This window comes from Apteryx rowi, unplaced genomic scaffold (genome assembly GCF_003343035.1).
Source record: "Apteryx rowi isolate R43461 unplaced genomic scaffold, aptRow1 scaffold_540, whole genome shotgun sequence".
Lineage (NCBI taxonomy): Eukaryota > Metazoa > Chordata > Aves > Apterygiformes > Apterygidae > Apteryx > Apteryx rowi.
The window spans coordinates 528,870-544,262 of record NW_020450806.1 but is presented as its reverse complement, the minus strand read 5'-3'; the positions used below and the strand labels follow the sequence as shown (position 1 = coordinate 544,262).

The 15,393-nt window shown below is 35.6% G+C and overlaps 1 protein-coding gene across 12 annotated transcripts in view; it reads right to left on the bottom strand.

The window, feature by feature from the left end:
- The window catches only part of CLASP2 (cytoplasmic linker associated protein 2), a 153,306-nt gene that overhangs the window by 63,027 nt on the left and 74,886 nt on the right, over nt 1-15,393 (bottom strand). For all 12 annotated transcript variants that reach the window (XM_026081301.1, XM_026081289.1, XM_026081295.1 and 9 more), the window contains 6 exons: nt 12,611-12,690; nt 7,167-7,259; nt 6,226-6,371; nt 5,399-5,534; nt 2,300-2,370; nt 249-308 (listed from right to left, as the gene is read on the bottom strand). In XM_026081301.1, coding sequence (XP_025937086.1) covers nt 249-308; nt 2,300-2,370; nt 5,399-5,534; nt 6,226-6,371; nt 7,167-7,259; nt 12,611-12,690 — 586 coding nt within the window. The remainder of the gene's footprint in view (nt 1-248; nt 309-2,299; nt 2,371-5,398; nt 5,535-6,225; nt 6,372-7,166; nt 7,260-12,610; nt 12,691-15,393) is intronic.

Genomic DNA, 15,393 nt, shown 5'->3' with positions numbered 1-15,393 from the left:
TCAGACCACCTGGTGTATTACATGTGCGTTCATGGAAAGTAATATATGGTCATGTATTTTCATACCAAAGGCTCAAAACTGGCTAACACCTTTACTCACTTAGACAGAAGGTTCCAATTTGCTTTATATCAGACAACAATTTCCTTGTCAAATTATTTCAGATCATGACAATATCACTCTGTTCATTAACAGTTAATTTAAAAATTATTAACAGTTTACAGTTGGGAAAAAAATACATTTATCCATACCTTTCCAGTGAATGTGTTTGCCACTCTTGTAACAACAGGTCTAAAAATTCAAAAGAGCGCCTAAAAAGACAGGATAGAAAGTTACAATTAGTACTCATTTCTCTAATATGCTTGTGGAATTAACAGTAACTTCATTCCTTCCCCCTGTGGAAAACAAATACATAAAATAAAAGTCTATTTATCTGCCAAATCAGGACATTGGTCTGCTTATTGAAAAATTTACAAACTCTGTACACAAAGTGAATATGTAAGCTAACTAATCCTGAACTTCAAAAAAATTTATGCGCTTCTATCTATCTATTAAGTGATGTTTTAAACATATGCTATATTAGTTTTATTAGCCCCAAAGGATCAGACAAATATTAAAAAGTTTAACAATTACACGGAAATATAATTACTATAAAATCTTAATACGCAAAAAAAGACTACTTTAAATATTCAGCTATTAAATCACCCAATAATGTTTCTATAGCACTTACTTTTTTCCCAGATTCTACCCTCATCCTTTCATCTGTCATTACTGAGTATATAGCATAAGTGAAAACATAAAACCATTAATACAAGGTCATGCATACAGAAAGTCAAAGATTTGCTGGCACTGTACAAAACAATCTATATAATTAAATTTATTATAAATTCAGAGTTTTTGACAATTTAGCAGACACCCATTAGCAAAAAGCATACTTTGAAATATGTCTGAAGCTAGATGCTAGTAAACAAATCAAACTGATATAGATTAGGAAGTTGTAGGTATCAAGTCTTCTGAAAGGTAGTGGTCTCTATTCTTTGTCTGGGACTACTACTTTCTCTGGCTTTGTTGCATCTTTGACCTGTTCTGAAGGGGCAGGTTTCATATCTGTTTTACCCAAAGCCTTTGGACACCTATAAAACATGGCAAAAATTGTGAAAGGCTTAAGAAGTTTCTTCATGATTACAAATGATTTAGTTTTTGCCTTGTCTTTACAAAGTAATGGAATCAGTATGAAAACAACACAATTTTGGCCACCTTCATTGTTGCTTACTGGACTGTAAACTGCAGCAGCAAAACTACCCAAAGTCTAACGGCTGCTTAGCAAAGCTACGGGAAGTGAAGGCAGAGGAGGAATGTATATTGTCTTGCAGTCAAACCCTAAGACGTGGGAGGTCAGTATAACCTTGGCTCAGATTATGCTTGCTTTGGATGCAAAGACAACTTGGCCCCAACCAAGTAAATAGTTTAGGTGCTCAAACTATCTTTTACATATACATAGCTGCACAACTTTCAGGGCTAACTTGGGTCCAGAAACAGCCTAACTGCTTTTGTGAGATTCTGTGCAGAAAGCAACACTGTCAGACCCCAAATGACTTCATCAAGAGCTAATCCAAGCGTTCAAGGACCTTGTTCTCGGAACCTCAGCTTGCTGAAGACGCACCTCAGTTGTCCAACACAGCAATGGCCTGATCTACCACGTCCTATCCAAGATAACAGCCAGTCCCTCAAAGCCACACTCCCCAGTGTTATTTTGGGCACAGTATTAGATGTAGCCTAGCTCCTTGCTTTCAAACTGCATTGTACAAGAGTTGGGAAGTCCTCCTGGAATGGAGAGAGCAACATGCTGGCAAACACTGTACGCAGCAGTGCTTCTGCAGGAGCTAATCTCACTAGGCCTGGCAGGGCTGACGCTAACTGCAGCTAATAAGCTCAGGCTGGTTCTTTGCAAAGACAGGCACACCTGTATCACGCACACAAATGCCTCTCAAAACCCATGTTATTTATTCTCATTAGCTAGACAAACATGGATTTAACTACAGCTGCTCTTACTTCTGGTTTTAAATCAGAAGGTACTCTTTCAACAAGTGTTACAAACATTTTAAATTAGAATAAATTCTGCAGAAGAATACAGTGTAGGTCCTCCCTATATGTCAGAAAAAACACTGTTCCTCAACAGCATCCAGGTGAATAACATTGCTGAAACTCATTTTTGTAGTTTATTAGATAATAGTTTCATGTATTCATACCATCATATTTAAAAAGTAACGATTTAAAAATTTGCTATTTAGAATACACTAACCTTCTAACTGCAACTGATTTTGAGGTACAGTTGCTTGTTATTAAAGGAATAAGTCTGGGCACATGGGTATGCTGGAAAAAAATAGGACAAAGCAGTTAGTGACAAAAGCATTCCTGAATTTTTATTGTACTAATTAATCCAAAGTTAGCAAGATGATAAAAATTACAATATCATATAAAATGTGTACTGAAACTAGATGTAGAATATTATTAAGTGGAGACTGCTGCTACTAGTGCATGACTCATTAAACTTTTTTTTTTTTTTTTTAAGAAAATCAAACAAGAAGCACTTCCAATGCCATCAATAACCATCTTGTGATACAAGATATTTAACTATCAGAAGTCACAAATGAAAGCTCAGAAACCCTGTTTCCTCAGAGGAGTTCTAAACTGATGTTATTTCAGTTTCATCTCAGGAAAAAAAGAAAAAAAAAGCAATAGATATATCAGTCAAAAACTGGGTAATAGAGCAAAAAGCAAACTGTCAATCTAAAACTGTGAGCATTCTTTTAGGGATCAATCAATAGAGATAGCTAGTGCTGGAAAGACCAAATTGCTTTTAATGCAAAAAATGTCAATGAAATAAATGCATGACACGTAATCCATATAAAAGCAAACTTACTTGTAGAATCTCTATGGAAACACCTACAATATGCTCATGGGAAGACTCAAAGAAAAACCCTTGAATTACCATTTAAAATGGATAAAGATAAACTACATTAAATCCCTATGCAATACTCTTATTCAGAATTAAAGCAGCCTTACTTATCTTAACTAACTGTGGACACAAAGTAATACCATTTTAATTCCCAGTAAAAGTAACATGGTTCAGCAAATCCACTTTCATTTATTCCTTTCCTGATTAAATACATTAGATAAACTTCAAAACAATCCCCAATACACTATGAAATAGTGGAGTATTAAAAAAAAAAAAAAAAAAAAATCAAACTGCTTAAAGATTACAGTACTAAACAATTCTTACTATCTCATGTATCATTTTTTTTCCTTGGATTATTGTTACAGGATATAAACACACAAATCACCTAAAGCAAAAAGACAATTATCAGCTTTCAGAGTACTGCCAACTTCAGAATTATGAGGGAATGAATCCAGAAATCCAGAACAGCCTAACGGTTATACTTTTTCCTGCTGATAAACAGTGTTTTATTTGTATGTTATACTATTTCCAAATTTAAAAGGGGCGCATGACTGCCAGAAAGTGCACAATAAGCAAATATGGAGGAAAGAATACAGCATTTTTTACAGATGGAGAAACCTGTATGTTCCAAATCTTTGGAGCCACCTATACCGTACTTTTGAAAAACTACCCGGAAAAGAAAGGTGAAATCCAGTAAAGGGGCAAAGATGAGCTAGAGCTCTTCAAGACCACTGAAAGATAAACTGCTTAACGCAATCTCCCTCTTTTCCAGTGAGAGCTCTCTCTCACAGCAATAAGACACTAAAGCATCAGGATCTGAACTGGCTGGTGGTTCTGGTGAACTGGTCAGTGGTTTCTGGTAGGAGTTTATAAGCATAGCTCTGACTCCACAAGCCATAATGATTTGGGCTCTAAATATCTGACTGATCACACACTTTCCTTCACAATCCCTAATTTAATCCAAAGGACAAAAGTCCATGGAAAGTAGGAATGAATTGCCTTTGACTCTGGAATTCATTTCTTTCTGTTTCTATTAAAACTGGAATCTTATGACTGTCAGAACACCTTGCATAACCCATTTATTTGTTTGGTATTTGAACACAATGGACTGGAAACACGGAAGCAAGAAAATCCTATCTATTACATTAAATTACAGCTAAGAATAACAGAAATTTAAACAAAATCAGGGCCGCTATGCCTGGCATAGGCTCTTCCTCAATTAAACTGAACCAATAAAGCCAATTTAATATATTCAGTGAATTTTACTTCATGCTGCTTTTCTGTTCTAGCCCTTGATTTGGCTCCTACAAGCAATGAGACGGGGTTATTTTCTTACAAATCTGAGCTTCTCTAATACTACTGCAAATGATATTCTTCTCTTACAACTTTAATCATTCTATGTAAGGCTGTACTCCCTCCTCCTCTCTCAACTCTGTGCCATGAGCCATCTCACAGTGCACTATAGGACTCAGGAGAAAAATACCTACAGTTCTTGGTACAAGCAGCTGATGCAAAGGCAATGCAGAGAGTCTCAGAGCATGCTCTTAGAAGCGTAGTTAGACAGAATGATAAATACTGAACATACTGAAGATAGCAATACAATGCACAAGTGATTAAACTACTTAAGTTTCTAACAATCTACAAAATTATGAGTGTGAATGAGATCATAGTGAATAGCAGTAAGTGCCTAGCATTAAGAACTAGAGAACACCACACAGCTTTTAATGTAGAAACTACAGGCAACTCCCCATTTCTATCTGAAACAAAAAATGTCAGTGCAGATCCTAAAAAATATAGACAAATACCTTGTTTCAGACCCTGGTCAGTAACAGATGCTTAGGAACAGAAATTAAAAACAGGGCCAGCATGCAGTATTTCCCTTTCCTCCTTTAAGCAGTCAGCAGCTTAAAATGCTCTCACAACAGAGATTTAAATCTCTCTTTTGGACTTTTCTTCCATGAACTTGTCCCTTCTGAATTGATCCACATATGTTTGGCCTCTTCAATATCCTATCATGAGTTTCTGGTTCCAAGTGTGAGTTTGAGTGTGTGTGTATATATACACCCCCGCATGACAAAAGAAACGCCGTTTTAAAGAATCCATTACTAGCCTGTTGACTATTTACTTACTTTGTCTTTTTGCAAAAAGGCAGGTAATCTTTGAAATACACTTGCCTTTTGACAATTTACACACTACAAAAATAATGAAAACACACTGGCTTTTCATACCTATTCCACCATCTTTATCAGAATAATGTTGCTGATTGGTATCAATAATAGGCAATATTTGCCCTCCTGTCCAAAAAATTACTTCTCCATTGTTGAATAAACATTTTAAAGAACGGTTAAGTAAATTCTAATTATATTTGAGAACTGGTAATATCTCTGCTAAGACTCATTACCTGAATATTTCTATCGAGCAAAATAAGAGAGGAACACTTACCCGAATAATAAATCTAATGGCTGCACACCCAGAAGTTGCCATTACTTTGGCGCTGTTGGGAACCAGATTAAAAAGAGTAGGCACAATAGCTTCAGCGCCATGATCAAACTTGTTTCCCAAAACAGTTGAAAGATGGCTATTTAGGAAAAAGAAATAAAACTGTTTAATAAAAATCTATTTATTACTCTTAAAACAACAAAATTCATTGTACATTTCACAGATTTAGCTTTCCAAACAACAGAATTTCTTAATTTCATGATTTCCAAATCCTTGCCTCATTGGAAACGCAAGATTTGTGGAACATTTTTGTTATTTATTAATTTCATAATGGAAAATAAATACCACAATTTGAAAGCCTGAAATTCTCATGTCCATATACAACATCACAGTATTTCTACTTTTTAATACACTTTGAAAGTATGTTAAGCTAAAATCTTAAGGAAAAAAGTTAATACTTGAGATTTTATATTTTTATAATGCAGGCAAAACTTCTACATGCTTCCAAGACTGACCCTCAAGATAGTAAGAAACAGCATTTACAGCAGGTTGTATTAACTTGTGTTAAATGGTCAGTTTAATTATGCTAATTTGTTCTTCAAATATAATATTTTACAGGATTATCAATATATTTATCACCTAAGAGAACAAATACATTTAAAATGTTTCTTCATTGTCTCTACAACTTCAGAGCCTGACTTCACTCTTTAGCCAATTATAGTGTACAACAATCCAAAAACATAACCTTTCCTGCAACACTCAAAGCATCTTAAATTCAAGTTCACACAAAAACCAACCAACGTACACAAACGGACATAAACTATACTTACGCTACAGTAATGCATGCTTCTCTAACCACCTGGGATCTGAGATCCTTGGCTGACAGCTTGAAAGCACCATCCAACAACCGCAAATGCTGAAAAAATCCATCATACTGTGCAGCTCCAGCAACAAGCAATGACCGAACTTTCCTGAGCTAAAAAAAATTTAAGGCATTTAGTTTCGCAAACTACCAATATGTATTTCTAAATAAAAATAGTATCCACTTAATTGTGAAAATGTTTGTGAGCACCTGAAACACATGCATTTCTCTGGCATCAAAAGATTTGAAAGAGTTCTTGAGACACCTGTGCTAACAGCATTAAAGTGCAACTGTCTCCATAAAATGCAGATCACAAAAAGTTGAAAACTACCTCAACCAACAATACTGAACTTAAAACAAAGTACCATTTTGAAATACATGGGAACACTAAAAAAAAAAAAGTAATAAATTCTATTAAATTCTAGAGCTAAAAAGTCTCAGAGCACAGTCTCCAAATACACAAATGCATAATTCTGTTCATAAACATGTTTCCAAACTCCTACTCAGATACCACAAGCCTGATAAAAAAAAAATCCAAATGCCACATACACATATATATTTTAATCATGTAAGTGAGATTTATCATAGACACACGTAAGAGGTATCAATGCTTGTAGTTTACCTGCAGAACATGTTTTTTGCATAGATGCCAACTGAAGCATACACAATAGCTTTTGGAAAAGCTACCACTTAAACATCAACAAAATACATTTTAGCATTTTAAAATATTTTTTTCAAGCTTATTCCAAAATGATTTGATACATGGAAACTCAAAATTTAGGAATCTAGAATGAAAGCTTCTTTGATTTTCTGAACTGTATTACTTAAGAAAAATGTTTTAAAACAACTACTTACCTGTGTTTTATAAAATACACCCACCCAAACCTGAAACCAGATAAAAATGTTTACCGCATTAGTTCGTTGATCCCAATCATGTTTGTCATCTGAGAGGATTTCCCTGATTTTGTTTAACGTTTCTTCAAGTTCTCGACTAGAATAGATCTGAAATATTAAAAACACAAAATAGTTAAATTGATAATATTCCAGTTTACCTGATGAAGGAAACTAGCTTTAGGTTGAAAACAAAATTACAATTCTGAAGAATCTTCCCCTAAGAGTTCCACAGAACCACATACGCATAACAGGTATAATCGCATTTTATAGTAAATCTCTGAGGGTATCACTGAGTAATGAATACTCATTAAAAAAGGCTGAAGAATCAACATTTTCCTCAGTATCTCATTTTTCCTCTTTCTGATGACTGAACCATATCTAGAGTTTCATTAACTCTATCCTCTTTTTTCTAATTATTATTCAACACTTTTAGTAGAACTTTTAGATAATCTGTCAACATATTATTGCAATTTAATTTCATTTTCCTACCCACTATTAAAATAAAAGGATTAAAGTCTGGAAATAATAAAATTGAATGACACTCAACCAACAGATTTTAACCTGACAAAACTCCTTTGGTGCAGGTATTCTCTTCCTCATTACAAGGCTGTGTGGCTCTATAGGGATCTAACTGGCCTGCTAGTCAACACTGCAAATAAATGTGTCTGAAAAAATAAATTAAGACCTCAATAACTTCTACATGGATTAGTCTTCCAAGCCTACCATTTATTAGCAATCAATAAGTAAATTTAAGGAGTCCCCTCCAACTGGAGTTCTCTATCATCTAAATAGTATTTCCAGCAAAACTGAAGCCTGGTTGACCTACTCATGCATCAGCCATTATTTGGTAATACATGAATGAACACATCTATTAATAACTTTGCTGTGCATGTGCAATAGTGGATTTCTAAAGAAGTTAAGAGTGAAAAGTAATCACATTAATATTAATAATATATTTTCATCAGAAAGAAACTGATTTCCCTTTTACTCTCATGGACATAAGCCACAGGATGCTCTTTTCTGCTTCCACTGAATATGCAAAATTTAAAGTTGTTTTTTTTCCCCTGCTGCCACATACCAATGGAGCACAAGTTGAAGAGGATATGAAGCAAATTACTGACCAGCAACTTGATCTGGCATTAATTTTGTCAACAAGGTATTTGCAGCTAGAGATTTCCTATTTCTTGGATCCAAAGTTGTTTACATTAACACACTGGGCTCAGATCAGCTGCCCATGCACAGGCATCTAGTGCCATCTGAGTTGCATCTGAAACATCCACATGAGGTTGGCAGCGATGATGCTGGACTTGAGGGAGACTCATGCCTTTCTACAGTGGCAGCTGGACACCAGTGTGGTACCTTAGGTACCACCTAAGATGACAATAGGGCATACATTTAGGCACCTGATGCTCACTCATTATTTCAGTGAAAACTGTCAGAAGAGTCCAAGATAGAATTTTAGTATATGTGAGAGCACAGAGTGTGTAGGAGAAACAAGGACCAAAGGTTAGGACACCTTGCTTTGCACAAACCGCCAAAGAGCTTTGACACTGGTCTCTTGAACACAATGCTCTGTCTTTCAATTTTTTTGCAAAAATGCTTGGGAATGTCTCTCTTCTGTTGTACAGTTAAGTTGAACTCATATTTTCTACTAAATATCTCATTTTCCTGGACAACTTGAAATTACTGCAAGAGTCCTTACAAACAAAGACTAGCTTTTGATATCCCTGAGTACATCAAATGAATGGAACCCAGACTCTTTACTGCCTCCTACTTTTCCTCCAATGTTTTAATAACAGAACCTGGTTATAGGGGTCTCTGTACTTCCTACTGCAAGGGGGAAGACATTCAGGTCCTAAGCCATCTGCATATTTAGTTTATAGCATAAGAAGCATAGGAGCCAAAACGGACACAGAAGAGTTGGAGCACCTAGGCCAGCTTCACTGTCACGCAGAAAACAATTTGTTTCTGAATATGCTTTACCCACAGAATTGACATTTCTATTACCCCACAGCTGTGTAAGCTTTCTCAGGGAGCACCATGGAAGGAACTGCAATTCTGTACAGGGGACAGACTGCTTCCTTCCTTAAAAAACAAAACAAAACAATTCTTCACAATTACTGTTTTCTTCTTCATTAGAAATCGGTAAACATTTGATACACAATTTACTTAAAAAGTGAAGGATTTAATAACACAGTGGGAAAACAGTGGGTCCAAGTGTAACAGAATTTCTACTCCTCTACCCACAAAACCGAAAATGCTTTTTGTACCACCGTTTAATATACTTTTGTATATGGGTAGTGTAGAATACTTATTACACATTTACTCTAACACTAATTCTATAGGTATCATACTGCTAAAAATAAATATTACATGTTTCTTGGTAAGCCACTTTATCAAATTAAACTTCCTTTATCAAAAGGAAATTTTTAGTTTTCTTTTAAAAGCAGAAGGGAGTGGTCAGTGGTTAACTAAAGACATAATTTCATATTAAAGTCACCCTAACATCATTGAAAGCTATGATACAATTCAAACTCCTCAGACGCTCCACCTTTACCATCACCCACCTTGCATTAACCAACAGAAAGCTAATCCTACGAGAAGGCAGGCAAAGATTTCTCTGTCAACTCAGCAACTAGGCCARCAAAGAAGTGAAGTACAACAGGAAGGAAAGCAGGATCACACCTTTTGGTGGCAGCTATGAGATCTGTTTAACTCTGGCACAAACTTTAAACTTAGTTTGAGATTCTGGTCAAGCTACAAATACCGTTCAAAAGCTCTGTCTCATTGAGTGGACACTCAAAAATAGGACTTTTGTTGTCAATTGATGTATTATCAGTGTCTGAGAGTTGCAGTTACTGCCATCGGACTGTACTGTGCCAGGCAATAGACAAGCACAATTTACATGTACAATAGTTTAAATTAGCCCTATGTGCGTGCCTAGGCAAAGAGTTTAATTTTTTCTTTAATTACCCAGCAATCATGGAATTGGACCTATGCAATTTCAGTTGTTCAAACTGGCATTGTAAGCAGGAATTTAGTATATGGTGTAATTTTATCTTGTCATGAAATTAAAACTATAATTCCACTGAAAATATCACAAACTGTCAAGGGTCTCCATACTTCCATTAGTTCCAGAGAAATAAAAGGTATTTTAATCTTTTTTTTTGTCTTTTTAATTATGTTTTTACAAGGCCAAGATGAAATTGTGTTTTGAAGTCAATGATGTAATGCATTTTTGTTTATAAGTTCCCACACCAGACTTTTGTAAAAACAATTAGATTTGTTTTGAAAAACACTCCAGCTATTAATGAATGTTAGCCCTAATAACCCGAACACAGATTTTTTTCTTCTTCAATTTAAACATAAGTGAAAAAACAAACTTGTAAAAACATCATGGTTATAATACTAAATATTGAGGTATTGTCCTATCCCTGCAGTACAGCAAATAAAGAATTTCTCTTTTTAGCACACAGACCTTTGAGACTATATCTCAAAATCATTTATGTTCTTCATAAACAGTCTTTATCCATCAGAGGGCAACATGCACACACATCAGTAAAGTATGCAATATCAAAGACAGAAAAATTAAAAGCACAAATACAAATTAGAGCAAACAATATGTCGTCCCTAAAATATTAATGACGAGCACAGTAATTGGAACAGGTTACTAGAAAAGCAACTGGAGGTTGCCTCCACCACTGGAGGTTTTTAAACAAACACTGTAAGTGATCTGGATTGAAATGATCAATACAGACACTGAATCTTTGCTTCAAATCAGATCCATATTTCCATAATATAGTTCTCTCCCTTACTTTCACTGAAGACACAAGTAAAATACACACAAACTGAATGAAATGAAAACAGACACAGAAATGGGCCCAATAATGTACAAAAAACTCCCTCTTCTATCTGACAAATTTCCCTTGCTTTCAGAATAAGCTGGCAAATTTCAGGTGATAAATGTTTTTTCATCACACGATTTAGCAAAGAAATATCTCCCCTTCTTAATAGTTAACATGGTTTCAGAACACAGCACCTGCCTTCTTTTTGAAACGTTGGAGACCATCTACAACCAGAAAAATGAAGTTGGACAACGGGAAACCCTTATTCTGAAGAATACTAAAAATTATTTATCTTGCCTGGCCAGCAGGTCTATCCCAAATGCTTGGACTTGAAAATACAAGTTATTTGGGGGTCAGCTACAGTTTTCTCCCCTGTCTCCCCATCTCAACTCAGGCCAGATTAGTAAGAATAAGTGGGTCTTTTTCCTCTACCTCTTGCAATGTAGGAACGACTTACTCCTAAATCATCCAGCACTGTTGGACAGCAGATCACATATACTGGTCAACAACATGCAGTTATCCCACTTTTGTTCTCACAATGTTATTAACCAACTTGAGCAATTAGGCCCTGCTTGGGCCTGCAAATATTAAAGCATCAAATTACAGGCAGTGCATTTTCTGTGCTGTGGAATATGGCTCTGTTCAACATAATGGGGATAAGTAATAATGAGAGTTTTGTGTATTTGCCCTCCAAAGAATTCTTAATAGTTCAGAGAGGCAAAGAAGAAACAAAGTTCTTACAGAGTAGAGACAAAGATTTGCTCAATGCGACAGGAACCAGAGAGATAAAGTGTTCCTTCATAAACACAAAGTATTTCTGCCTACAAAAGGAGATCTAGCAAATACCTATACTATCAACTTGGGAAATAAAAATAAAGCAAAAGTGTGTATCATGAGAAGAGTCATAAAAAAATCTTTCTGGCATTTGGGAACTGTGGCTGACAATGAGTTTATGGTCGTCTTCCACACCTCAGCAGCTCCAGGAAAACTTTTTCAAAGTAGGTCTTTGAAAATGCAAACATCTTAGATGGCCCAACTGTGTAAAAGTACCAAATGCGTAATTCCTGCATAATTTCCAATTAAAAATAATAATAAAAAACCCCTGACCTTTTAACTAAGAACTCAGCATCTAACAGGTTTCATTAGTATTCAAATAAAGCCCTAATTTTTTTTTTTTAAGTATTGCTACAGATGAGTACATTCATGCCAGACACACTTCATTAGAATTCAGACATTCACATTTGAAAAATACTATTCTTGCTTTTTAATTTATTTGCCTGTGTTATTATTAGTTGATTATCTCAAGAAATTGCAATACTAAATTTTCCAAGCCTTAGGGCAACCTTTTATTACCAGAATTAAAAAGTACAACTATTTTCAGTAGTTCCTTAGAAAAAAAGAGTAAGAAAAGCTTAAAAATTAAAATTAAAAATTAAGAAAAGGATTTTAGTGACTATAATTAATAGGAAAGTAAAAAAAGGGAGGCTGTTTGGTAACTAATAAGTGGAAGAAAGACTGTAATATTCTAAAAGAAAAATTTTAAATGTAAGCTAACACATAGCATTGCAAATAGCATATTTCTGAAAACAAAAATGAGCATGCATAGCACCTTACCTGTACAGTAGGAACATCTGTAAACGCTTTAATAAAGTCATCTTCATCCACAGCTCCAGCTCCTCCTTCTTTAGAAGAACCTACATAGAAGTAAAATACTGTTAAACAGTATCTAATGCACGTCAAGGTTTTCAAACTGTCATTCACCATACCCATTTTCAAACATTTAATATAACATATAAAAAGCCAGAGCATTCATCCTGTGTAAAAATGCAAGACCTTGAAATCTGATCTCATCTTGAATCATAGAAAAAGTTAAACTGATTTTTTTTTAAAGAATGAACAATACTGAACAGTTTCCAAATGGGCAAAATTAATGGCTTCATTTTAATTTTTTGTTTGTTTTTAATTGGAAAAGTGTTTAGTACAGCAATCCTCTAATAACTATTTGGATAGAACTCTTAAGACCGGCTGCCTGATACAACAAGTGTTTCCAAATAAAGCACAGAATCTCAAATTATTTACCAAAGCAAGAGTTATTTATCATTCGATGTTGCTCCTCAAGATGAATTGTTCATGTGAACACATGTGCCACAAGCAATCAGCCCTAGAAGTTTACTTTGCTATTATTTTAAATCTTAGATAGTATCCTACATGATTCATTTACCTTGTGTTTCCCAGTATTCTCTTAAGGAGATAAAAAGTGTGAGGAGAATTCTTAAGGATTAATCCTTAATCTTCAATAATTAGACAGATAGATAATAAGCAAAGACAGGTTACTGCATAATCAGCCCAGTAAAATATTTCCTTCAAGAGATGGGTAAAAAAAAAAAGATCTCTTACAGGAAATGAGCACTCAGGAACAAGGGTCGTCTTGTCCCAAATCTTTCAGCCAGGGTGAGGCCAACGGGATACATGGTACAATGTCCTGCCTAACTTACAGAGCTTAGCTGAAACAGAGGTATCAGCCAGAGAAGATGCATGTATTTTACTACCTACAGGACAAATAAAAGCCACCAGAAAAAAAGTTAAGGCCGAGAGGTCTACTGAAACAAAAAACTAGGTCTTCTTGAAATGGGGCAGAGAAATCAAACTCTTGGTGGCTGCATTCTCCAAGGATGCTTCATGGTTTACAGTCCTTGATCTCCCACTCACAGCATAAGGAATTATGCCTGCTATCATTGTATACTTGCATAGTTTAAAACTTGAAGGTCCACTACCACTACAATTTGATGGCAGACTGATTAGAACTGAACACTTCTGTGCAGAACAAGCTCTCTCACATTGCTTTGGAGCTGCTTACTGTAAAAACACTGAAGTGATATCTAGCAGAACTTGGATGTGGTGCCTGCAGTATGATGTAGGAACATTTGACAAGTTTTGACAGCCTAAGCTCAAGGATGTTGTAAAGAGATACTATGCATAAAACTCCTTTACATGTGTATCTCCAAAACCATCTGTCACAATTGTCAATGACAGTCAAAAGGGAAAGAAGAAATGGTAACCACTTATTTTTCTCCCTCCAGAGAGTAGAGGGAATGAGACCTTCCACAAAGTGAATGAGGACCTGACTAACTAAGAAAAGGAAGAGGGAAAGACCAAGATTAGACGTGGAATACTTTCTTCTAAGTGACCTTCACTACACCAGCATGCACCCAGGCAGCAGTCTGACATGCAAGTTCTAATTGCTGTTATCAGACTGTCAGTGAGGGCTGGCCTCTATTTCAGAGTACACAAACTCTGAAAAAAACACAAGGTAGCCTATAAATTCCCATTTCAGCTTTTCTACACCATCTATGTTTTGAGGCTAATAATAAATGCACAAAAGAATCTGTGAACAGATATCTTTCGCTAGTCAGTCACACAGATAAGGCACAATCTACATCTCCTAGAGGCAAGCCACTATAACAAGGACCTCAAAGACGACTCTTGAGGCCAATGGAGAAGCCAAACAGAAACATACTGTCTTGTAGAAGTTCTTGATCACCATAAATGAGGGAATTTCTGTGAAGGGTGCAGTCTACCCAAGGCTTGAGAAAGGCAGCTCAAATTTCTGATTTGAGGAAAGAGATTGTACCAACTAACATGTATTAGAGTTTGCAAATGAGCAGAATTCTGAGTGTGAGATGAAGTACAAGTCTCTCTTTTTCATATGACTAGATACAACTGCTGTAGAAACTGTTTCACCTTCTGCCATACAGAAACTTGCACAGCCCTTAAAGGGAGGATCCCCTAGCCAAAACAGAATTTTGTGGAGAGAAACCCTGAAAAGAAAGAAGAATTTGGCACAAGCATCATGCTAACTAGGTGGTATGAACAGCCATTTGGATGCTCATTTCACAACCCAGTTTGTCCCCTCGCAAAATACTCCGGCATATAAGAAAGCCTCATAGTACCAAAATAATCACAATCAATATGGAGTACTCAGGAAATGTAAATGGAAAAGAAAGCTTGAGTAGCCAGAAGGTGACCTAATTTTTTTTAAAGGTTAGGACCTGGTCTTCATGCAGTCAAAGGACTTGCCTATTCTATTTAAAAAGGTTTAAAATCATTTAAGCAGCAGTTCATACAGGTTTCCATCCTTATTATCAAGATAACTTAGTCACAAAACAGTAAACTCCTATGAAGCTCATRCTACGTTTCTTTGCAACCTAGTAAAATATGGCTTAGCACTGCAGTGATCCTGTTGCATTGGAGGCAAAACCCCCTGCACTTAATAGTTTATACAAGTCCTATATTTTCATTCAGTTACATAAATACCCAAATATCACTCTCAAGGTAGGGGTGAGGAGTGGAAGGTATTTTGCATTCCCACTCATTACTTATCAATTTTCTGCCAGGAA